This window comes from Leptidea sinapis, chromosome 13, assembly GCF_905404315.1.
Source record: "Leptidea sinapis chromosome 13, ilLepSina1.1, whole genome shotgun sequence".
Classification (NCBI taxonomy): Eukaryota; Metazoa; Arthropoda; class Insecta; order Lepidoptera; family Pieridae; genus Leptidea; species Leptidea sinapis.
The window spans coordinates 4,336,685-4,361,985 of NC_066277.1; the positions used below are offsets into that span (position 1 = coordinate 4,336,685).

At 36.7% G+C, this 25,301-nt stretch overlaps 1 protein-coding gene and 1 long non-coding RNA gene across 2 annotated transcripts in view; both read right to left on the reverse strand.

Annotated features, from left to right (window-relative positions):
* Positions 1–25,301, reverse strand: part of LOC126967401 (uncharacterized) — a 557,714-nt gene that overhangs the window by 155,210 nt on the left and 377,203 nt on the right. The gene's annotated exons all lie outside the window — the stretch shown is intronic.
* LOC126967377 (bleomycin hydrolase) lies at positions 10–24,779 on the reverse strand. Its single transcript, XM_050811818.1, has 12 exons — positions 24,592–24,779; positions 23,844–24,001; positions 22,666–22,796; positions 18,947–19,061; positions 17,027–17,164; positions 15,278–15,398; positions 14,365–14,492; positions 12,396–12,523; positions 8,060–8,158; positions 6,483–6,603; positions 2,295–2,405; positions 10–1,649 (listed from the first exon to the last, which is right to left on the reverse strand). Exons 1-12 carry the CDS (start codon positions 24,671–24,673, stop codon positions 1,527–1,529), a joined length of 1,455 nt encoding a protein of 484 aa, XP_050667775.1. The 5' UTR covers positions 24,674–24,779; the 3' UTR covers positions 10–1,526.

Sequence of the window (25,301 nt, forward strand, 5' to 3'; positions counted from 1 at the left end):
ACAAAAATCAAGTATCTAGCATTTGTATTGCATTGTATAAACTTAGCAAAAAACCTCTCGTATACATTTTTACAACAATTGTTAAGTTACAAAAAATATGAAAAATATGTCTGGTAACTTATAAGGTAGATAAATAATAATAATGATACAGTATTATCTACCTACTTAATATATTTTATGTAACACACGTGGGTTATTTAATATATCATAACATATTGCTTACCATGAAAAGGCACGACTGTGATTAGTGTTTATAAAATCAATTACTTAAGAAAAGGCACTAGTCACACCGCCGGCGATAAACGAGCTAAGCGAGACGCACATAGCTAGCAAACGGTAGCTGTTATGTTCACATTATCTCTGGATCTCGCTGGAACATGAAGCACCCTCCCGTTCCCCTTTCACCCCCTTGCACTAGTCCTCTTGCGGTAGTACGGTCGGCAGTTTCATTACCAGAGAGAGAGAGAGAAAGGCGATGTTCAGCTGTTAGATCGAATATGATGAAGATAAGCAGTGCAGTAAAAATTTTAATAAGCTTCTGTTTACCTCATACTGTCAGTCTTTTTATTCAAACAATCTCTGGGTTGATTATAAGCGTAAGGCCACGAACATCTTAAGAGTTCAATATAAGTATCGCTTCCATAATGTTTACACTGTACAGGGTAAATGATTTTAATGCAGTAATTAGAAAAAAAAAACCATTAGTTAAGTAAAAGTTCCAATATTGTTTTAAATGTAGTGAATAGCTTGGATAATATAACGAATAGACATTAGCTTCAAAAATAAAAGTGTACAAATAAAAGTATTTAACGTACATATAATCTTGAAATAAATGATATTACTATTATTATTACCGTTAGGTACACGTGTATTTTCGTGCTATCACTACTTTGTGTTTGAATATTTTATTGTTACGTTCAGACTTTTGTTGTTAATAATTCTGTAGTTTCTGTGTCGCTAGAATAGTTCTACCAGTTTTTTTTTAACTTAACCCAAATTCTTTCATTGATTATAATTAATTATAATAATAATCAGAATCACACCTTCACATCAATCTATAATACTTGTCGTGTATTGACATCTAGTCTGAACTGAGTATGTGTTAACAATCATAAGTCACATAAGTGACGTTGAGTGCTATATAAGGAATGCACAGTACAGCGGAGCCGGAAGGCCAGTTCCAATCGGCTATCGCTTGCGAGCGGACGTCCCCGGGTGTAATGCTACTTAGAAATAGGTTAGGTGTTTCACTCCTGACCAAACGTGGAACATTACAATACTGATAAAATAAATCGTTGTTTTTTCATTAGTAATAATATCCTAGTGATGCTTGTTTTAAACCGTACACAAAGCAACGTTGTGACGTCAGGTCCGGAGATCACGTAACCGGGTAGTAATCGCTTTCACGCCGACGGTGTGACAAGTGTCTAAACAAAGTGATGAAATGGGCTTGAATGCACGGTCTATATTACTAAATTTAGTGGACAATTTGATCTAGATATCGTGGCGGTTGATTATCGATATCGTCAGTGGTGTCCACAGAGTGGGCAGGCGAGTGTACCCATGGGATCCCACGCAGGCAGCACCACAGCCTCTTGTTTGAACACCTCCAACACTTCGGGGGAAACGAATTTCTTGTCTACTACCACCTGTTATAAAAATTCATTATTATATTAACTGTCACAGAACGATGAATTATAATGTTCCTAGGTCCAATGCCTCTAATCAGCTTTACCGGATGAGACTACGAGTCGACGCCAGCTATCCTGAGGGAAACTTCGGATGGAACGAGCTACTAGATGGTTCGATTAGTCTTTCGCCCCTATGGCCAGGTTCGACGATTGATTTGGACATCAGAATTGCTACGGTCCTCCATCCCCTGATTTCGACCTGACCAGACATAGTTCACCACACATGCAACTAGGTACTGATAGTACGCTTGCTAAGTGTTGGAACATGATTCGATGACATGGTTCGAGAGTGTATCTGTACTAAGCAAGTTTTGAATTACTTTGACAATGTAGGTTATTAGCGCTATACGATCTGAATTACACCTTATTGTATGGCCGCAAGGGTCTCTATTTCTTCAATTGATTCTGCGGAGTCAGACTTCTGTACTTGTACTATCACATATTCTTTGGCGGTACCAAGAGAAGATAATCCTTCAACAGATTATAATAAAGACTCCAGGCCTATATAATACAAGCAAACAAAAAATAGGAGGATCTGATTAGTTAAAATGTAATAATTGCAGTTAGTGTTGTAATGTTATAAATGTATAATTAGTTACGTACCTCGAATACAAACTCGCGAAACCATGCATTGGTGAGCAGTAAGTAGCCTTTGTCGTAATTCTTGTCGCTGTAAGAGTTCTCTACACGAAATTTCACCGGAACACCATTTTCCTGTAAAAACGAAAATATTTACTAACTTAATAATATACTGTCTTATTCATAAAATTGTTTACTGCCTTAGTTCGAACTTACACCAGGACTACTTTTAGTCAATCGAAAGAGTATTCTTGTGATGTAACGTTAATCCCTTCACTATTAATTCTGTGAGTGCACTGGGTATTTGTATGTTTTTCGATTTATACCCAATATTCGGTGAGTACTATTGTTATAATACAATTTATATTATGTGAGACATCGTATTTTATAATTATATTAGTTTGATATGTATGTAAGTATTTGTTGATATAAATTAGACTTGAAATATAGATTTTATTTAGGCTCAATGTTTGTATCTATTATGATTATAATTCAGTGCATGTAATATCAATGTAGGTGTGAATCTTTTTTATTTATTTATGTTCACGTCAAATGATGGTATTTGATACGCCTTGCCCATTAAAATGCAGTGCGGCTCTGTTTTCTTGAAAAACCTAAAAATTCTGAGCGGCACTACAATTATTATGCTCGTCTCCTTGAGACGTAAGATGTTATGTCTCATGTACGCAGTAATTCACTAGCTACGGCGCCCTTCAGACCGAAACACAATAATGTTAACACATAACTGCTTCACGGCAGAAGTAGGCGCCTTTGTGGTACCCATAATCTAGCCGGTATCCTGTACTAAGCAGCCTTCCTACAGCCTACTTCCTAAGTTCAGTGCAAGCCACGCAAATATTAAACTACCTTCAAATGTATAGTAAATATTGAAACCATTTTTAGTTAGTTATATTATGCTTTAGATTAGTTTATTTAAGTATTTATGTTTTTGTTAAATATTTATTATATATTATATACAGACACTTTATCACATAATATTACATCATATTCGGTCCCTACACTAGGCGTAGCCTGTCCTGTAGGCAACCAATTTACATTCTATGGTTAACAATATGAACCGAAAGGTAAAAAAGTGCACTCTGTATGTGTGTATTTGTGTGTGTTTGTGAGTGAGTGTGAGTATCTGATTAATCATGTTACAAAATATTAACATTATATGAATGCTAAGCTATCACTTTAAGAATAGCTTCCATGTCTGCATAAGTGAGTGTGTGTAACCATCTCTGTATTTTAAATTTGACCTGATGGACCGAGCAATTTTTAATAGAACATTTTAAATTTACCTTGTTGTATATATATGTATGTAAGAATGGGCTAAATCTACTTGCAAATGTTGTATTTATTATTGGTTTTGGAATCTTGTACGAACGGCCATCTAGTAGGTTTTTATAATTAGGCAAATTCAAGACCTTCTTATGCATGCTTGTCATAACACGCAAGATAAATATACCTCGGACAGTGCTTGTCATAACACGCAAGATAAATATACCTCGGACAGAAAGAAGTTCTAAGTCTTTATATGATTATTTGTTGGGTATCTAATAGGTTTATTAAAATCACTTTAAGGACAGCTCTCTGTGCTCTTTCTAAGAGTATAATGTGTGAAGTAGCCGCCCCTCCCCATACGGTGATACAATAAGATAATACAGATTGACCGATTGCAAAATAAATGGTTTGTAGCAGATTTAAAGATGCCGAAGCGCGTAAGTTCTTAAAAATATAGATCAGCTTGCGGACTCTTTTCGCTGTTGTATTAAGATGTTGCTTTAAATTTAAGTTTTCGTCCATGACGACTCCTAAGTATTTTATATGAGTAGTTCTACTTATACTATTGCAAGAGCAAGGGCAAGATAGAGCAACAGGACATGTGTGGACTTTAATATAAAAAATGTGGGAAGGGGATGAAATTTTCGTTTTATGGAAACAGATGTACGGTGTTTTAGTGAGATTTAAGGTGAGAAGATTATTTTGTAGCCAAGTTGCAATATTCCTCATTCCTTGTACCGCTGTGCGTAGTGCAGTATACCAGTTTTTCCCGTAAAATAAAAGAGCTGTATCATCGGCATAACAGATGACGTCAGAGCTAGATACTTTAGTTTTGATGTCATTTATATACAAAAGGAATAACGTGGGGCCTAATATACTTCCTTGGGGGACGCCAAAATCTATTGTACTTGGATTGCTTTTCTTATGATCAACTATAACACACTAGAGTTCGGCACGTTAAATAGCTTTTGAACCAGTACAGGCAATTACCTCGAATACCTAGGAGCTCAAGTTTTCGTAAAAGTAGAGGAATACACACTGTATCAAAAGCCTTCGCGACGTCTAAAAATACACCGATACATGCTTGCTGCTTATCTAGTTTGGAAGCAATAATTTTAGTCACTAAGTCTACAGCGTTTTTGATATTTGTTGATTTTTTAGTGCGAAACCCGAATTGTCTGTCAGATAATATTTTGTGTGCGTCAAGAAAACTTGTCAATCGCTTGTGTACTAGTTTTTCCGAAATTTTTGAGAATGATCCTAATAAAGAAATCGGTCTATAGTTCGTAGGATTCGATTTGTTACCCGACTTATGAATAAGAACAATTGCAGCCATTTTCCAGGCAGTAGGAAAAATACCTTGAGATAAACTTAGATTACATATGCTCGTCAGGGGTAATATATTTTTTGCTAATATTTAAAAGGCAGTTTGATATTCCATCCAGTCCAGGAGTATTGTCAAGATTAGAGTTACTTATCAAGGATTCAATTTCTCGTTCATCAGTGGGTCCTAAGAAAAATGATTGCGCTGGAGTATTTTCGAGTATTATCTTACTAGCGAGTGAATCTTCTGTTTCATTACATGCTGTGAGTATCTTGTTTGCAAGAGTTTTACCGATGCCTGCAAAGTATTCATTGGAATAATCCAGAGATTCCGTTACAGTATCTTTAATATTGGTGAGTTCTAGTGGTACTTGATTTATTTTCTTGGTGTGGGAAATTGTTCTTATACTAGTCCAGAGCTTTTTAGGGTCGTGTTTGTTTTTTTCCAATTCAAATGACTCATGTTTGTGTTTTAGTTTTCGCAAAAGATCATAGTAAAAATTTCTGTAACGTGTGTAAATGAGTCTGACCGTGTTATTATTGGGATTATTACGTAAGTGTAAATGTAAGCGATTTTTGTGCCTAGCACACCTAATTAGACCAGGCGTCATCCAAGGCTTGAAAGTAATTCTGGATCGACTTATTCGTTTCTCTTCTAAATGTTTGCTTATAATGTTTGTTAGAATAGTATCAAAAACAGATACTGCTTTGTTTATATCAATGCTATTATAGACTTCTGTCCAGTCAGCCTGTCTTAATTCTTCTACAATGCGCTCTAGATTATAATTCTTTGTGAGTCTGCAAGTTTTAGGTTGTTTGGTATCTTTAGTTACTATTCCGGCAATTACAATATCATGATCTGTAATATCTGATTTGTAAATAACTGACTCCGAGTGGTACTTAGAAGTTACGTGAATGTGACCTAGGCACGAATCAATTCGTGTAGGTTTATTTACGATAGGCTGAAGGTTTAGCTCTGCTAACAAACAAAGATATTTCGCGCAAGTAGCCATTTGACTATTATCATTAGAGCAAATATTAATATTAATATCCCCAGCAACAATTACACAACGAGCATCTTTAATATCTTGGATTACTGTAGCTAGAGAATCTAGAAAAGGCGATGTATTTATAAATGACGGCGATCGGTATGGGGCTAGTACGACAAGTTGATTTTTTAAAGTAATTTTTAAGCAATTTACATCTTCAAAAACGGGCTCATCAACTTGCGGTGACCAACGTTCATTTACATAAGCAACTACGCCTCCTGCTCTATTTATGTATTTATTAGTTCTAAAAAAATTGTATCCCTCTATTTGGGGTATGGTAGAGTCCTCATGTATCCAGCATTCGGTCAATACTATTACGTCAAAAAGCATACTAAATCTAGAAAGGGTCACTAAAAAGCTATCGAAATTACGTTGGATACTTCTGATATTAAAGGTCATATGTATGCATTCTTATCCGTTGGAAATAGCTGTCTTCCCTAACACAGGTAACTTAAAAGCGAAGTCCTTCAAATACTATTTACTAAATTTCTAAATAAAAAAACCTTGATTTGATTTTTTTTACTGGTATCCAGTATGTGTTGGATCAACTTACGTCAGTCCCCACGGCTGTGAACACCATGGCGTGCGTCATACACGAGTCCCCGTACAGCAGTCGATCAGGCTTGCTCAATCCCACCTGCACCTCCGTGTTGAACACTAGCTTGTAGTCGTGTCTGTCACCAACAGAACGAATATATTATAATTACAATCGATTGCAGATATGCCGATTTATTCTTGATAATGTAATGTATGTTCATAGGCACATAAGTGAATTTGCTAGAAACTGTCATAACCATAATGTTAACAGCAGGAACAGACAAACTTATAATAATATAAAAGAATTGTTAAAAAACTTTGTGTGGTAAAGGTAACTATAACATAAATGGCTTTCTTAATGATACCACAAATTGGGAATAGAACCACCGCCCACGGGTAATTAAATATAAAAAAAATATTGTACGATTTTAAATTGTAACTATATTTTAATAAAAAAAAAGAAATGGGTGGTAGTTTTTGACTTTCAACAAGTGATGTCGCAACCTATTTTGAATAAAAATATTTGAATTTGAAAAAAAAAAGTGATTTAAAGGACACGGAAACGATTACATACTAACTTGGGCCCAAATGTAGTGAGATGAAATTGATGTGAATTAATAGATTGAGACTGTAAGTTTTGACAATCTGAGAGGCGATTTATTAATTTTAGTAAAAATAAGATTATTTTAAACTTTTTTACTAACAGTTGATTGCTAAAGTGCACAAGATGCTCTTTAAACACTAATGTTTATTATATTTAGTGAAGAATGACTTGAAATCATATGATAGGTTTGCCTAGTGTAAGTTTTTAAGTTACATTCGAGTTACCGTAAATCGAAAACTTGAAAAGATGAACCTGATTGAGAATTGAGCAGATTTTTGATATTACAATATAAAAAAAAATTACAACTTTCTACATCATATCACAACTTTTTACATTTTGGCCCACAAATTTCCATCTCGACCACTAGCATTGTATGAACAAGTAACTGGCTGTATGACATATGCCTGAATATTATTGTCAGCTTGATGTGTTTACAAGCGTTACCAACGTCATGAACTGTCATAAGACCTTTGACATTTTTGACATTTTAAGTTCACGATATATGATGGATTTGATTAGAAATTCCAATTAATTATGACATTTATTTAGTACTGTTTTACATAATTTTACCTATAATTTTAGAAATAGCTATTATAGTCAGGTATTTGGTTAACTTGATTCGTGTAAGTTAGTTGACACTACAGTAGTGCCAACTAAGAGTTGGTAGTATCATCACTGTGACGGTCGTGCCCTATATAAGCCAGATCGCTCAGTTCGAGAGTACATTACACATTGTTTATTGTAAGAGGTGTAACACTGCCCAAATTGTATTAAATAAATAAAATAGTTATAAGTGGAAAGTGTAAAATACAGATATTTCAATTTTAAGTGCGTTTCAATTACCAACCCCTTCTACATTATGTGCTAGTGCATAATTATTACTAATAAACTGAAGTAAATGTACTTAATAATTATCTTAGGACCCCATGATGTTGGTAGCGCTTGTTAGCACGTATTAACTAATATTTATTGTTGACACAAGTACTCACGCGTCCAAATCCTCGAGGCCGTTCTCCCTCTCGAACCGTTTGGAAACCTCACACCCGAACCAGACAGCTTCGCCACCGGATATGCTGTCTACCACTGCCCTGACAATTCCAATTTAATACTTTAAAGAAATCATAAAAATATCAGCTACTGTTTTAATGAACTACGTGCAGTGTTCATCTGAAACAATAGATCTTCCAACACACTTATTACCGCCACGAAATCGAGATGCACATTTGAATTACTGTTTGAATAGTGTAGAGTACTGGTGTTGAAATAAAATGAAAAATATTTATTTCAGTAACAAAAATGGTACAAACATAATAGTGGATGTGACCTTCTATTAAGTGAAAAACACCTGTGCCAGAAGGCCACGCTCTTCCAAATCAATTAAAATTAACAGTACAAAAAACTAGGGATCACAAATTAAGTCTAAAAATATAATGTAACAAAACAAAAATATTATACAAACAGGTAGTCTGTGTGTGTGAGCATCTGTGCGTGTGTGTGGTGTGTGTCATTGTTACTTTTCGTAAAACACTACTTATTGTACTATCAAGAAGGTATACCTAAAATTTACTCCGTGTAGTTAAATAGCTCTTCCATTTCCACATAATTCATGGATTCCACCAAGTGGTTAAACTTCGTCTACATTCCACTTTATTGAGCGTATAGATCTAGAGTTTTTCATTAATAAACATGTTCTGATTGTTTCATAAACTGTCGCTTTGCAAAAGTGGTCTTTACACTAGTTGGCTTAATAATAACATGTTTTCTCCTTTTAAAAAGGTAAGAAGGATCAGGGATTAAAGTCAGGTGTTACAGAGTCATGTTTCCGTTAGACTGGATTAGGGTTTGCGTATTGACGGAACTCATCGACCCTATTTACGAGTGAGGAGCTCCTTAACACACAATGTCGGCTTGATGGACCGACGGCGCGGGATTTCTTCATGGTATTAACCTAACCAAATCGGGGCTCTTTGATTCGCGCGCGGTACGGTGCAGATCGGCGCAATTTTGGCCGCGCAGCGTTCTGTCAATGCGTATTATTTTACGTGTACGAGGGCAGCACTGAAAATTTCAGGAATCAAGGAAGTGACACAACATTACTATTTAAAAATGTATTTATTGCTTTTCGAAGTATTCTTCGCGAAATTTGACAGATTTTTCCATAGGATGGAACAAATCATTGAAGCAACCATTCCATTCAGAAGTTAGGGTCTCCAAAATGGCCGTTTTGTAGGCGTCCACAGCTTCTTCAGGTGATGAAAATCTCTGACCACGCAATTTATTCTTTACTTTAGGGAAAGTATAGAAATCAAGGGCTTAGGTCGGGGCTGTACGGCGGATGGTCTAATAATTCTATGTTTTCTTGCTCTAAAAACTCTTTTGTTCTGTGCGCGGTGTGAGAACTCGCATTGTCGTGATGGAGGATGATGCGGCGGTTGCAGTTCTCTTTACGGAGTTCAGAAACGACTTGTGGCAAACAAATGCTAGCATACCATTCTGCATTAACCGTTCTTTGTCCTTCAAGAGGAATAGTCGCAACATGGCCGGTTTTGGAGACAAACGTGGCCACAATTTTTTTTGCAACACTCCGTGAACGAACAATTTTTGTTGGCTTTAACTCATTTTCGAACACCCAAACTCGTGACTGGTTTTTTGTTTCGGGTTCGTACGCGTATATCCAGGATTCGTCACCTGATACGATGTTGTATACAGTATTTGAGGATCCTGCGTGGAATCTTTCGAGAGTCCTGACGCACCAAGTAACGCGAGCCGCTTTTTGCTCTTCACAGAGCAAATGCAGTATCCATCGGGAAAACAACTTTTTACACCTAATTGTTCACGCAAGATTATTTGTATTTGACTCATGCCAATGTCTAAAGTTGCCTGAATTTCGCGGTATGTCACATGTCGATCTTCCTCAATCCGCTTACGCACAGCATCAACGGTGGTGAATGGCTTCAATTCCTCTACTCAATTTATTACATCAGGGCTCTCATTTAGGGCCCCTACTTTTCATTTTTTTTATTAACGATATCGTGAATTCCATAAAATCATCAAAAACTTATCTCTATGCCGATGACTTGAAAATATTAAAAGAAATTAATTCAATCGAAGACTTCAATCAGATCTCGAGAGCATTACTTTATGGTGCCATTATAATGGTATGGTATTAAATTCAGATAAGTGCCACTTTATTACTTTTTCACGTAAAAGCAGTAACGTAGCGTACAATTATAGCATTAATGGGACTTCTATTCATAAGTTAAATCAAGTTAAAGATCTGGGCATTGTTTTTGATGCTAAGTTAACTTTCGTTCCCCATATAGAGGGTTCCCCCTCTCGGGCATCTAAAATGTTAGGATTTTTAATAAGAAACATAAAAGTATTTCGTAACAACTTTTTAAAAATTTCACTTTACAACTCATTGGTACGGAGCATATTGGAATATGGATCGGTAGGTTGGAGACCTCACTATGCGAAACATGTGTTAAGAATAGAGCGAATTCAAAAAAGCTTTATTTGGCATTTAATTTATTCGAACGGACTTTCAAGAAAAAGTCTGTCTACCTATGCTAATAGACTCGTATTTTTCAAAATGACTTCCTTAGAAGACAGGCGAACTCTAATCGATCTTATCTTTGTATTAAAACTTTTAAATGACAAGATTGACTGTCCTCAGCTTCTGAAAAAAATTAATTTTCGTTTCCCTAGTAGATATCCCCGGAAGCAAATTATTCCACTAGTTCCACCGGTTCGAAGATGTATGTTTGGAGCGAACTCTCCTATTCCTAGGCTGAGCAAGATGGTAAACATATATAGCGATTACATCGATATTAATTTCACGACTTCTGTCCATACAGTTCGTAAATTATTTGTATGTAAGTTTAGTGAATAAAATGTAGTCATAATAATTATATTTCTTAGTTTTATAATAAATATAATAATCTTAAATAATAACAATTTAAAACCAAATCATTTAACCATTATTACTTGTTAACATTTTTTTTCCCTCTTAAATTAATATTTACTCTGTGAAAATTATTAAAGCATGTGGTAGATACCTACCTGTAATTGTTTGTTACATTAAGAACATTATATTTAGTCTGTATTATAAATATATAACGCATCAATGTAAACAAATGTTGGTATTTCTAAATAAATAAATAAATAAACGTTTTCTTTGGTGACTGCAGTTTTTGGACGACCTTGACGGGGATCATCACTGAGCTTGACACGTGCACGTTGAAATTCAGCAAACCAGCGATAAATTGTTGTTTTGGATGGGGCTTCATCACCAAATGCAGAAATCATCCGGTCAACACACTGTTTTTGTGTTAAACCACTTCGAATGTCATAATAAATTATCGCTCTAGAATTTTCTCGAGTCAATTCCATTTTCTCAACGACTAAACAAGTTTGAAAAGACCTTGTGACAAGACCGAGAATCTTTTTTAAATAAATAAATGGTATTCGATTTTTAAAACCAAGGAGTTTTCAATTAAAATGATTTTAATATGACGGGAACAATATTCCATTCCCAATACTTTTAGTGCAGCCCTCGTAGCAATAGATTGCTTATAATTAATTAGGACGATTTGAGTGAATGTATCAGAAACCTACTGAAACAAGCTATAAGACCATGCAAAATAAACCATCTTATAAACAAAATAAGGGTTAGAACTTGGTGAGGGAGTAGGGTGCCGTAGGGCACACTCTGTTTTGGTATATCTGAAAAATCTAGTACTCTGGGGCACTGCTGATTTGGGAAGGATAAGGGACGAGACGAGCAGGACGTTCAGCTGATGGTAATTGATACGCCCAGCCCATTACAAGGCAGTGCCGCTCGGGGATCTTAAAAAACCCAAAATTTCTGAGCGGCACTACAATAATTGCGATCGTCACCATGAGAAATAAGATGTTAAGTCTCATTTGCCCAGTAATTTCACTAGCTACGGCGCCCTTCAGACCGAAACACAATACTGCTTACACATTACTGCTTCACGGCAGAATAAGGCGCCGTTGTAGTATTTAGTTTAATTAACATCTTATGTCGCAACGTGATGAACGCGATCTTAGTGCCGCTTGCGTTTTTGAAGAATTCTGAGCGGCCTTGCATTGTAATGAGCAGGGCGTGTGACTTGCCATCAGATGAACGACTTGCGCGTCCGTCATTTGTTATCATAAAAAACCTTATAGCACAGTAGGCACTGTAATGCAAATTATGTAGGAATGTCCAACCGGCACATCTTCGGTATCTTTTTCGGATCTATGACACACATCAAGATTGATTCTTGGGCCTATATAAGTTTTTAATGGTTTTCTACATACTTGATGAGCGTTTCAATGGGCTGGTTGTTGTATGCGGTCTCGCGTCCCCCCACCACGTTTCCGAGACATTGCAGTGTGTACAAATGTCCAAACGGATTCGATTCCCGCGGGTCACTCACTAGACAAACCTGTAATAGTAATATTATACGTCTTTAAATAAGTTAGTTTATTACTAGTAGCTGCCAAAGAGCCACGAAGCAAAAAATAATAATCATCAAAAGGTTTATTTGGTTCAAAAAGTTTACAGAAATCTTATAACTAATAACAATTATGGACATTAAGAACCAAAATGGTGTCTAGTCAGCATTATAATAATAATAATAATAATATGTCATTTATTTCAGGCATTTAAAACCAATTACAATAAATTGAATAATATAGAATAAGATGTCACAATAAAATAACTATACATAGTACCTAATAAAATAACTTAAAACTAAAATTGACCTAAACGGGAGACAATCGGGCCAGACTCGTCCGGGTTAATTACAACCCTCGCACAGAATACCGGCGTGAAGTAGGGGCCTAGTGCCGCTATGTTTCGCATAGGTTAGTGTCGAGGACCGGTGGCCATTCCCCCCCCCCCAATATGACAGCGGAACTAAAAAAGATTTTACCCCAGGAGGATACCGGCTCTACCAGAGTTGGAGAATCCCTCCCCGGGCACTCTAGCTCGGGCTGCCCTTCGTATTCTGGGGAGGGCACAGAACCGCTCATACCTGATTCTTGCCGCCGAATTCCACCTTCGCACGACACGCCACAAGTTAGGATATCATCCTCACCATCTGGATGTGTGGCGGTCCTCCACAGTGCGGTTTTCAAGGAGCTTTCTTCCACGTACTACAAAGCTGTGGAATGAGCTTCCTTGTGCGGTGTCTCAGGGACGATACGACATGGGTACCTTCAAAAAAAGCGCGTACACCTTCCTTAAAGGCCGGCAACGCTCCTGTGATTCCTCTGGTATTGCAAGAGATTGTGGGCGGCGGTGATCACTTAACAACAGGTAACCCGTACGCTCGTTTGTCCTCCTATTCCATAAAAAAAGGGGGGTTCGTACAAAGTGTAATGTACTGATAAAACTATTTCCGGTTACTGTCACGATGCACTGAAAGCCAGTATTAGAGTACTAGCTGACCCGGCAAACGTTGTTTTGCCACATAAATTGTGTTGATCTTTTCTTTGCTAAGAGATGGCGCTAGTTGTATTCATTAGAAACAATCACACTTCTTTTATATTTTGTATAATTCACACAATAGTTTTATAAATTATAGCCTATTTGTTATTCTGGTGTGTAAGCTATATTATTGTAGTTTCATCAAAATCTATTCAGTAGATTTTGCGTTAAAGAAGTTTAAACATACATCCAGACAAACAAACTTTCACATTTATAATATTAGTAGGATAGGATTCTCCGGGTGCTCAGAGTGCCCCCAAACAGTTCGACACGTGTTTCAGGCAGGAGATGTTGATGCGCCAAACTCTTTTATACACTCGTAGCATAAATTGGTCGGCTTTTGTGATGTATAAACCCCGGAAGAGATACGTAACAATGGTGAAGAGACCAATTTGTTTGTCAATTCAAGAATACATACTGTATTAGCAAGCGTATAGACAAACAAATGGTGCGGAAAGAAAATCTCTATCCGAGATGCATCAAGCTGGAAAAGGTAAGCGAATCTATTGTTACTGTAACCGGTTTTGATTGATGAGTCGTAAACACTCCGCCACGCTTGGTATAAGCTCGCACTAGCTAACGCACATATTAATAAATCAATATTGATCACGCATTATCCGTCGATACACTAGTATAATATACTAAGCCTAAGAACAAAATCGATTCGCCATTTTACTTAGTTTTTTTTTTTTAAATAGTTTGCAACAGTTATGTTATAAAATAAAAATTGTGGGTTAAGGCCGACTAAGCGCTGTATGCCCTAATTATTTTGTGCTACTATGTCTACGAACTTACCTTATCATCAACATTGTAAAGCGGCTTGACGTACTCTTCGTAGAATTGTTTCGGCGACACGGGCCCCATCTTCACGTATTGCTTCTCTTTGTTGTAGAACTCTAGTGTGCACTTTTCTGGCGGTGTTCCTATACGTAACGACATCAATTTAATTTACAAAAGGCTCTTCAATAGTAATAACAACATTGAAATTGTCGCGAAAAGTCACATAAAGCCGAGTTTTCACTAGAGTTCCACAGAGTACACTCGGATTCTGGTTTACACACATCAGAGTAGCATTTGTTTTTTTTTTTGCAGGAAAATTACATAATACTAGTGGACCCGACAGACGTTGCCCTGTACAACTGTTGCCGTTAGGAGGAGTTCACTAACATACACATGAGCAGGAGAATTATATCATATGGACGGAATTGAGAATCTAAACCAATCTCAAATTCACTGGAACACACAAATAAATCATCAAAATCGGTCCAGGCGTTTAGGAGGTAGTTCAACTGCGAATCTAAAACCGTTCTCGAATGCACCTGAAGACACACAGAAAGTTTCATTAAAATCGATCCGGATCGCTTACACATTACTGCTTCACGGCAGAGATAGGCGCCGTTGTGGTACCCATAATCTAGCCGGCATCCCGTGCAAAGGAGCCTCCCACTGGTAAACCTTTACGAAGTAGCGGTAGATTCAATAAGAAAAATATATTTATTATAATATAAGTGTCATTTCCGTGACCTACATGAATAAATTGATTTTGATTTGATTTGAATTCGTATGAATAGAAACGTGTCCGAATGTGCTAGGTTTAATGTTTACACTATACAAGTAGTGTCCGAGTAATTATCCGGGTGTGTTCGAAGAGTGAAAACCCCGCTTTAAGTAAATGCATGTTAGTTGTTCGCTGACCATAACTATTTACCCAAGCACGTAGCGACAATGTTATAGATGCACGTGATTTGTCCGTCGATAGTTTTCCGTATTTCTTCGTCTGTCGCCTTAGCGGCAACTTTTTCACGCAATTCCTTGGCGAATTCACGCAACTAGAATTAAAATTTACACTCGTGTTGACCAAAAAAACACTTATCCACACATTTTACTATTTAACAAGAATTTTGAAAAGTTGAGCTTCAATCAGAAGAAGTGGCAAGAAAGTCATTGCCACTCTTTTACGTCAACATTGACAGATCAATCTATGCAGCCACAAAAATACCCAAATTAAGTAAAGAGGCATAAAAGGCATTTATTTTCTCAAAATTGATTCCTTAAAAATTCTTTTTGATGACATTTCTAACACTACCACCGCTTCGGAAAAAAAAATGGCGCTTTGAGAGAGAAGAAGCGGCGCAAGAAACTCTCCCTTGAATTATTTTTTGCGCTCGTTTTAATAAAATATACAATATTGTACTGTCATTGTTATTGCTATAAAATAATCATAATCTAGACCCAGGCTGTCCGATCACTTAATTATTCAGCTGTGGAGTAGTAGGATTTACGACAGAGCTATTTTTTAATAAAACATTTAAATTTATAGATAATGCCTGAACAATGGCTGGGACTATATTATAAAAGTGCAAACATTTACCCTTAAATTTCATTTATCTTTATGTATCTTATGAAGCCTACTAGAATTAGTTATCCGATATATCTAGTGTTATAATAATGAAAATCACTATATAGAGCAAAAAGTTGACAAATTTTTTCAATCATCTTTTCTTGACATGCGATTGATATACTTAATTTTTGTAATTTTTAAGAAAGTCGCGGAATGGGGTAAATTGAACCTTGTCTAATTTAACCCCCAGAAGACTCAAGTTTGCGCGTTTACCACAAATAAAACCCCATTTGTCGTATCGCCGCTCTTCGACAGCACTTTCCACCTTCGCACGACACAAGTTAGGATATCATCCTCACCATCTGGATGTGTGGCGGTCTTCCACAGTGCGGTATTCAAGGAGCTTTCTTCCACGTACTACAAAGCTGTGGAATGAACTTCCTTGTACGGTGTTTCCGGGACGATACGACAAGGGTACCTTCAAAAAAACCGCGTACACCTTCCTTAAAGGCCGGCAACGCTTCTGTGATTTATCTGGTGTTCCAAGAGATTGTGGGCGGCGGTGATCACTTAACAACAGGTGACTCGTACGCTCGTTTGTTCTCCTATACCATATAAAAAATTTATATATAATGTGTATTATCTGAGAAGTACTGAAGTAAATATTTATTTTGTACTAGCTGACCCAGCAAACCTTATATGGCCATCATAGTTAACAATTATTGTAGTAAATCAGTTAAGTAACAAAGTTAAATAACTATAGGTAGCTAAAATTTAATTTTTTTTTTACCTCCTGAGAAAGTTAGAAAGATACAAAGATTCTAATTAGTTATTCATTTTAAACTATTCTTTCAATTTGATAACTGAATGTCGGGGCACACATTAAAAAACAAAATTGTTGTTTCTATTTAATTCAAAATATTTTCATATTTATTCACCTTTTAAATCTTCTCTGGACTTCCACAAATAATTCAAGACCAAAATTAGCCAAATCGGTCCAGCCATTATCGAGTTTTAGCGAGACTAACGAACAGCAATTCATTTTTATATATATAGATTAATCATATTACTTTCATAAAATCATAAATCATCTTTTAGTAAAGGAAATTATCATACCTTGGTTTTCAGAATGGCATTCATATGTAAACTTTTCCTAGAGCTAAACGACTCCGGGAAACACTTCTTGGGCACCACACCATACTTGTTGACGAGATTCACTATCATATCCCATTGACCTCCATCATTTATTGGATCCTGTTTGTAATAAACATGACAAAATAGCAAGACTTTTAATCTGATTGTAAGCGACACCCTGCCAACTGTAATGGAGAATTTTAAAATTTAGATTTCTAAAGCGGTGGTAAACAAAGGAATGTTTAATGTTTTAACTTGAACCTTTTTACTTTTTGCACAGGAAGCCTAGATTATGGGTACCACGGCGCCTATTTCTGCCGTGAAGCAGTTATGTGTAAACATTACTGTGTTTCGGTGTGAAAGGCGCCGTAGCTAGTGAAATTACTGGGCAAATAAATGCGCAATTGAAGTGACGCTCACAATTTATGGGTTTTTCAAGAATCGTGAACGACACTGAATTGTAATGGGTAGAGCGTATCAATTACCATCAGCAGAACGTCCTGCTCGTCTCATCCCTTATTTTCATAAAAAAAATGGACATTCATAAGTCACATGCAGTGATCATTGCCATTAAAACTGGAGTGCTCTTCAACACCGTACCTTTACTCATTACTTCGTAGAATACCTCAACCTGACATTGGCACATAAGTGAATTTGCTAGAAACTGATTATAACCATAATGTAACACCAGGAACAGACATAAAAAAAATGTCATTTGAGCGAGCATGACAAAGTGACGTGTTTCTTGAGTGCTCCCTAACACTTTAATTGTATTTAATTATTTTGAGTAGTGTGAGGATGTTTACGGTGTAAAATACTAAATTTTGAAGTTAAGTTTAAAGTGTGTGACAATCCAGTTTATAGAATCCTTATTTCATCAAGTAATATTAGTATTAATATTTCAATATTGTGTTTCGAGTGTCATGGTGTCACTGAGCAGTTGTCTCCGTAAAAGTAAAAGTCAAAAGATAAGTAAAAATTATAAATAAAGTCTGTTTTACATTAGTTTTATAATGAAGTTTAGTATCGATGCTTCAAATACAGGCGTTACTCCACAGAAATTAACCATTCATCCGGCACTAAATACCTTTGAATTCAGAGTGCACTCTTCGATGTTTCATTAGGTTTCATTAGATTACTGTTACAACAGGGTGATATTGATAACTATCATAATAATTAAACAAACACAAGGCCTATTCATTACAAGGTGGAACCAACAGTAACAGCATTATTTAACAAAATTCAACCATTGTGATTTTGCACTCAAAGACACTTAATTTTAATTAACAAGTAAATTTGTGTTGCTGTAAAATAACTTGCGACGGTAGTTCAAAATCCGTGCTTAATGTTTATGATAGATTCACACATTTCAACCCGCTTGTAAATTATTGAATTGCTTTGTCGTTTGACATCGGACTAACGTGTTGGTGATTACGGTTCGAATCTTATTTGTAATTTTTTATTATAGATATTGTGTTTTTAATTATATGTTTTGGGCAATTTTAATTTTATTGTTGTTTATTTCATTGGCATTTTATTTGAAACCTTATAGGTACATAATTTATTTTGAATTTTAATTTTTATTAGGGCTTTTTTGTAAATAATTGATTGTCCTCTTACATATAATTGATTGAGCATAGATCATAATATTTTCCTATTGTAAATAATATTATAGCAGGATGTATACCAGATCAAAACGAAGGAATATCTGCGCAACATGCACACACACTATAAAAGTGAAAGAATATTTGGAATATACTAATTGCAATAACACGTTTGACTTCAAATGTGCTAGCATTACTTTAAAAAGATACAATTCAATGTCGACCGATAAGGGTCACTAACCACTGGGCTATAGCAGTCGTCAGATATGTAACATTCACTTTATATTTAAAGATGTACCTTCAACAAGAAATTGACCAGTCTTCCATCTAGAGATTCTCCTTGCTTTGCCGTTGACACAATATTGTTCAGCCAGAAGTGAGAGCGCTCAATTTTATCCCAGAAGAATAAATAGCTGTAACATAATAAAATATAAAATTTATTAATGATCAACTAAAATAATTAAACGTTTCATCAGTGGGCAGTGGTGTAATGGGCAGAGTGTATCAATTGCCATCAGCTGTACAACCTGCTCTTCAGGAGCCTTTTATAAATAAAAAAAAGGTAAAAACAGTATATTTCTTATGGCAGCAGAGTGTTTGTCATTTGAACAATTTTCTGTTTGTACCATCTTAATATATTTTATTTAAAATTAGCACACTCATCTCAAGACACATATTTGAATTAATCGAAAAATTTGATATTTATGTCACAGATTGTTTGAATCTACATTCAATTTTAAGTTAATTAATATTAAAACGACCCATATAGCTGAATGGTTAGTGACTCTGACTAAGCTAGAGGTCCCGGGTTCGAAACCCGGTAGGTGCAATCATTTATATGATGAATATGGATGTTTGTTTCCGAGTCATGGATGTTTATATGTATTTATGTATGTTTTAAAAAAGTATATTGTAATAAATATATCGTTGTCTTGTACCCATGGTACATACAGGCTATGCCTAGTTTGGGGTAAGATAATTTGTGGAAAAGTGTGTCAATAATAATAATAATTCTCACAATTCAAAATTGCATTAAATGACAGTATTTTTATTTTTAGTTAACAATTTGATCTGCCCTGCGGTTAACCATATTTTACTCATGATTGTTTTCTATCACAGGAGTGTTGTCAGTATTTGAGGAAGGTGTACGCGCTTTTTTTTGAAGGTACCCATGTAGTGTCGTCCCGGAAACACCGCACAAGGAAGCTTTGTAGTAGGTGGAGGAAAATTCCGCAAAACCGCAGTGCGGAGGAGCGCCACACATCAAGTTTGTGGGGATAATATCCTGTGACGTCTCTATGCAGCGCCAAGTGTTCCAGCCGTTCACAGAGCACTTATAATATTTTAAAGCCTAAAAATTAAAAAAAATTAAATAAACTACCATCAGGATCATCTTTTAATTGACTGTACCCTTATTAAGCAGAATAAAACAAATTTAACGTAAACAGTACAGTAGTCTCCCGGTAATCTATCGATTTTTTTCCTCTATTTCTTATATTTGTATGGGAAGTAAAAGTTTTATATGTACATACAATGTAAAATAAATAAAGATAGATATTCACTATGACAGACTAGTCTTTTATTTATAAAAAAAAATTAGCAAAAATGTTGATATGCATGATAATTAAATTAATAATGACAATATGTTGCATATCAGCATTATTTATGGTCGATCACTCTGAAATTCATTCAGCATTAAGCTCGCTCTTTTATTTTCGCATAATCTAAGCTAATTGCCAGATTACCGAGCATGCTGGATTGCCAATCGCAAGATAATCCAGTACCTACTGAATATAGATACTAAAAATATTTTATCTACATTAAATATATGAACATCTAGATTCTACACAAATCGAAAAGTGAAAACAAAAATTTATTTCTGTAATTAATCCCAGAAGTTTAGGTTATCACTTTAAAGAATATAACAAATTGTTTAGATTTCCAAGAGCGACATCTCAAGTCAATTTCCAAATATGCAAATATTGTGGTTGAGCAGGTTATCAACTGTAAAGTAGATCCTGTAGACGAAGCCACAACTTGAGAGTTGATCAAAGCATTTTTTTTTATGGAATAGGAGGACAAACGAGCGTACGGGTCACCTGGTGTTAAGTGATCACCGCCGCCCACACTCTCCTGCAACACCAGAGGAATCACAAGAGCGTTGCCGGCCTTTAAGGAAGGTGTACGCGCTTTTCTTGAAGGTACCAATGTCGTATCCTCCCGGAAACACCGCACAAGGAAGCTCATTCCACAGCTTCGTGGTACGAGGAAGAAAGCTCCTTGAAAACCGCACTGTGGAGGACCGCCACACATCCAGATGGTGGGGATGATATCGTAACTTGTGGCGTGTCGTGCGAAGGTGAAATTCGGCGGCAGGAATCAGGTTGAACAGCTCTTCGGAACACTCCCCGTGATAAATGCGGTAGAAGACACACAATGAAGCGACGTCTCTACGCAACGCCAAGTGATCCAGCCGTTCACAGAGTACTGGGTCTCCGACAATTCGAGCTGCTCTGCGTTGCACGCGGTCAAATGGATCGAGCTGATACTGGGGTGCGCCAGACCAGAGATGACAGCAATACTCCATGTGAGGCCGGACCTGCGCTTCGTAGAGCGCTAGAATGTGGGCCGGCTTGAAGTATTGCCGTGCTCTATTAATGACGCCCAGTTTCTTTTAAGCTAGTTTGGCTTTGCCCTCCAGATGGCCACGGAATTGGCAATTGCTCAAGATTTCGAGACCCAGTATTCCGATACTAGGCTTTAAGGGAAGTGTTCTCGAAGAGCGGTGATACGGCAAATGGGGTTTTTTTAGTGTTAAACGCGCAAACTTGAGTCTTCTGGGGGTTAAATTGGACAAGGTTCAACTTACCCCATTCCGCGACCTTCTCGAGAGAGGACTCGATAGAAGACACAAGTTTCTCCCGGCACTGGTCGACGTTTTCCCGAGAGAGACCTGCATGGCCCGTGTATACGGCATCACCAGTGCTGTCGTCTGCATAGCAATGCATGTTGGCGGTGTCCAACATATCATTGATATGCAGAAGAAACAGCGTGGGAGATAGCACACAGCCTTGGGGCACTCCAGCGTTCACGGGCTTGGGATTCGAGCAATAACCGTCGATAACGACCTGTATTCTGCGCTCAGTGAGGAAGCTGGAGGTCCACTTGCATAAGCTCTCGGGAAGCCCAAATGATGGAAGTTTTGCGAGGAGCGCCTTGTGCCATACACGATCAAAGGCCTTCGCTATATCCAGACCAACTGCGAGGCCTTCCCCCTTGCTTTCAATAGCCGCCACCCATCTATGTGTTAGGTATACCAGAAGATCGCCAGTCGACCGACCATGGCGAAAGCCGTACTGCCGGTCGTTGATCAACTGGTGACCCTCAAGGTATACCAAGAGCTGGCGGTTAATTATGCTCTCCATGATTTTGGAGAGTAGGGAGGTAATAGCAATAGGCCTGTAGTTTGCCTGATCCGAACTGTCTCCTTTTTTTGGGATTGGATGGACAAGGGCTGACTTCCATGAATCAGGGACTACGCCTTTTGAATAAGAGTGCCGGAATAAACGCGTTAGCACCGGCGTCAACTCAGGGGCACACGTTCTAAGCACGATTGGAGAAATGCCATCCGGCCCGCTCGACTTCCTGACGTCCAACGAAAACAGAGCTCGCCTAACAGTTTTCTGTCGGAACTGTACTTCAGGCATGGAGCTTTGACACCGCGGGATGGTCGGCGGTGTATTTCCGCTGTCGTCAAGAGTCGAGTTGGCGGCAAAAAGATTGCACAGGAGATCGGCTTTCTCTTTTGCCGTATGGGCCAGGGTGTCATTCCTCATGTGCAACAGCGGCATGGACAGAGCATACAAGACTTTATCAATGATATGTTATTCGAATGCTTGGCACAGTTGGAAGTGTGCTTGCATGGAACGCAAGAGGGTTCAAGTCTATTTGTGTAATTGGTCCCAGAAGTGAGGGTAATCACTTTAAAAAACATAACAAATTATCAGATCCAACTACCTTTGTGAGAATTCAAACTCCTCCAGGCCGTATTTCTTCATAAATGGTAGCCTCATCACATTGAGTGCAGCAAAAAGCCAGCATCTTCCTGAGTTCTCCTGGTTTGTCACTGGCTTTGCTTCACTTTCAACCTGTAAGTGAATTATGAGTGAGTTCTTGTAGTGAGACACAAAGTGGCATAATATTCCTCTTTGTAATTTTGTGGCTTATAAACAATAATCACATAATGTCAAATGCTGAAACAGAAGAAAAATTATGCTAGCCCTTTTAAATATAATCTTGACAATCTGGATGTATGGAGTTCCTCCACATTACAGTTTTCACATACACTTGTTTGTTGTTTCCTGGTAAAATGACATGCATTTACTAACAAACCTAACTTAAGTTTCAGTTCACTCTGACTTTTACAAAAAAGAGTGACCTGAAGTGGTATGTAACTCTGGCATTTCTGTACCTGTGCAAACAGAAGCATGTGAAATCTTCAGAGCAACTAGAAGTTTTGTGACGGATTATAAGGTATCATTATCATTACATCACATTACTTCAGCCTTAAGATGATGGGTCCTGTGCTACCCTCATTCAACCTATCCCTGTGATCTTGACAATGTCATTGGTCACCTTGTGTCACTCTTGCAACATCAGATAATTAGCCACAATTAATAAAGCCTTTAGGGTGGCTACGCATATTATATGTATGTTATCAATGTCATTTACTTGGAAACAAAGAAAGTTTGATCCAATGTTTGGTAGATTCTGGGACTACTAGAGGCTCCTTTGCACAGGGTGCCAGCTACATTATGGGTACCACAATGGCGCCTATATATTCCGTGAAGCAGTAATGTGTAAGCATTATAGTGTTTTGGTCTGAAAGGGCCGAAGCTAGTGAAATTACTAGGAAAATTAGACTTAACATCTTATGTCTCAAGGTGACAAGTGCAATTGTAGTGCCGCTCAGACTTTTTGGGTTTAACAATGATCCTGAGCGGTACTACATTGTAATGGGCAGGCCGTAACAACTACCATCAACACAACGTCCTGCTCATCTTGTCGCTTATTTTCATAAAAAAAAAAGATGGATAGATAGTGAGGATACTTACTATTAATTAGGATGATAAAATAAAATATACAATAACATAAATAAAATATTTTCAGACGAAATTACATAATATAATGCATACCTTAATATTATATACATGTAAGGCAGTGCTTGTCCTCTTTCTGCTAATAGCAACTTCAAATGGATCAAAACGAGTGCAGACATTTTGTGCCAATTCATTCTTACGGTCTGCATAATAGTCTTTTTGCAGCTTCTGCAATGATTCTAAGCTCAATGGTTCTGTAAATATTAAATAGCTATTATTATTAATCACAACAATAACTTGTAACAATAAATAGGTTTATTTTAAGACTATTTATTGATATAATTATATGATTGCAAATCATCCTTTGTCTTCTAATGGGTAAAACACAAACTATGTTATCTTATTGCAAAATCTAATGTCTTAACTTACTTTTGATATAATCTCGCCCTAAATATTTACAACGGATAATATTGTCTAACAAATCAACTCACTTTTATTTCTCAAAACTTATTTTAAAACTAAAGTTGTTAGCTGTTTTTATTAGTCAGCACCTTTGTGATGTTCATTGTATGATAAATGAATAAATCTTAAGACTTTAATATTGTGTAGTGGTATTAATTAGATATTAGTTATTTAAACTCCCAGTTGACCAGTCGCCATAATGATATAATGACAAATCAAATTATTGAAATACAAAACAAATAATTATAAAATGTTAAAATTCATTTGTATCTACAGAGGTAATATTTTTAATGATTAATTAAGAAGGTAAAAGGTAATAAATATAATAATAACCTCTTTATATCATCGTCGTTATATTTTACGAATAAATAAAAACTCTTACTTGATGCCATAGTTCGCTGTGGTTGTTTTGGTACACAATTCAAACTCAAATGAATCAATGTTTTACTCAGTTTACCTCTCATAATATTATGCTACGGCCACACTTGACACTTCATTTTATACTGGGTGTTGAACTCGTTTCGTTATAATAACGTGTGCACATGAACAAATTTTATATTTGCAATAATTTGAATTTTGAAATGTCAGAAGTTGTAAATATAACTAAAAGTACTCTGTGGAAGTTCTCTTTCAGCAAATCGAATCGAAATTAATCGGTATTCCATTCGATTTAAACCGAAAAGTTGAAGCCTTTTAGTTCTTATCGCTTCAACTTGTCAACTGTCATTAGTTATATATACTACCTAAATACTCAGATTTATATTTTCATGAGTAGTAGTACTAATAAAAAGCACAACCGAGTGGAGAAGGCACGCCCGGGGAAGTATCACTCTTCCACTTAAGAAGTTAAAACCTATGTGAAATTGGGTCTTAGTCGTCGTATTACGCTGTATTAAATGAACTGTTCCAGGAAAATACGAGTCTTAAGAGCTGTGAACGCAGAGACTGATCAGTTCCTTGAACACATCCGAACGGCTGCAAGTAATTCAACGCCCCCCAACGCAGAATGTTTCTACTGAAGATCTGCTTGCGACTCCACTTTAATATTATGGTCTCATTAATACGCCATTGCGAATCCCAGATGTAGAAATT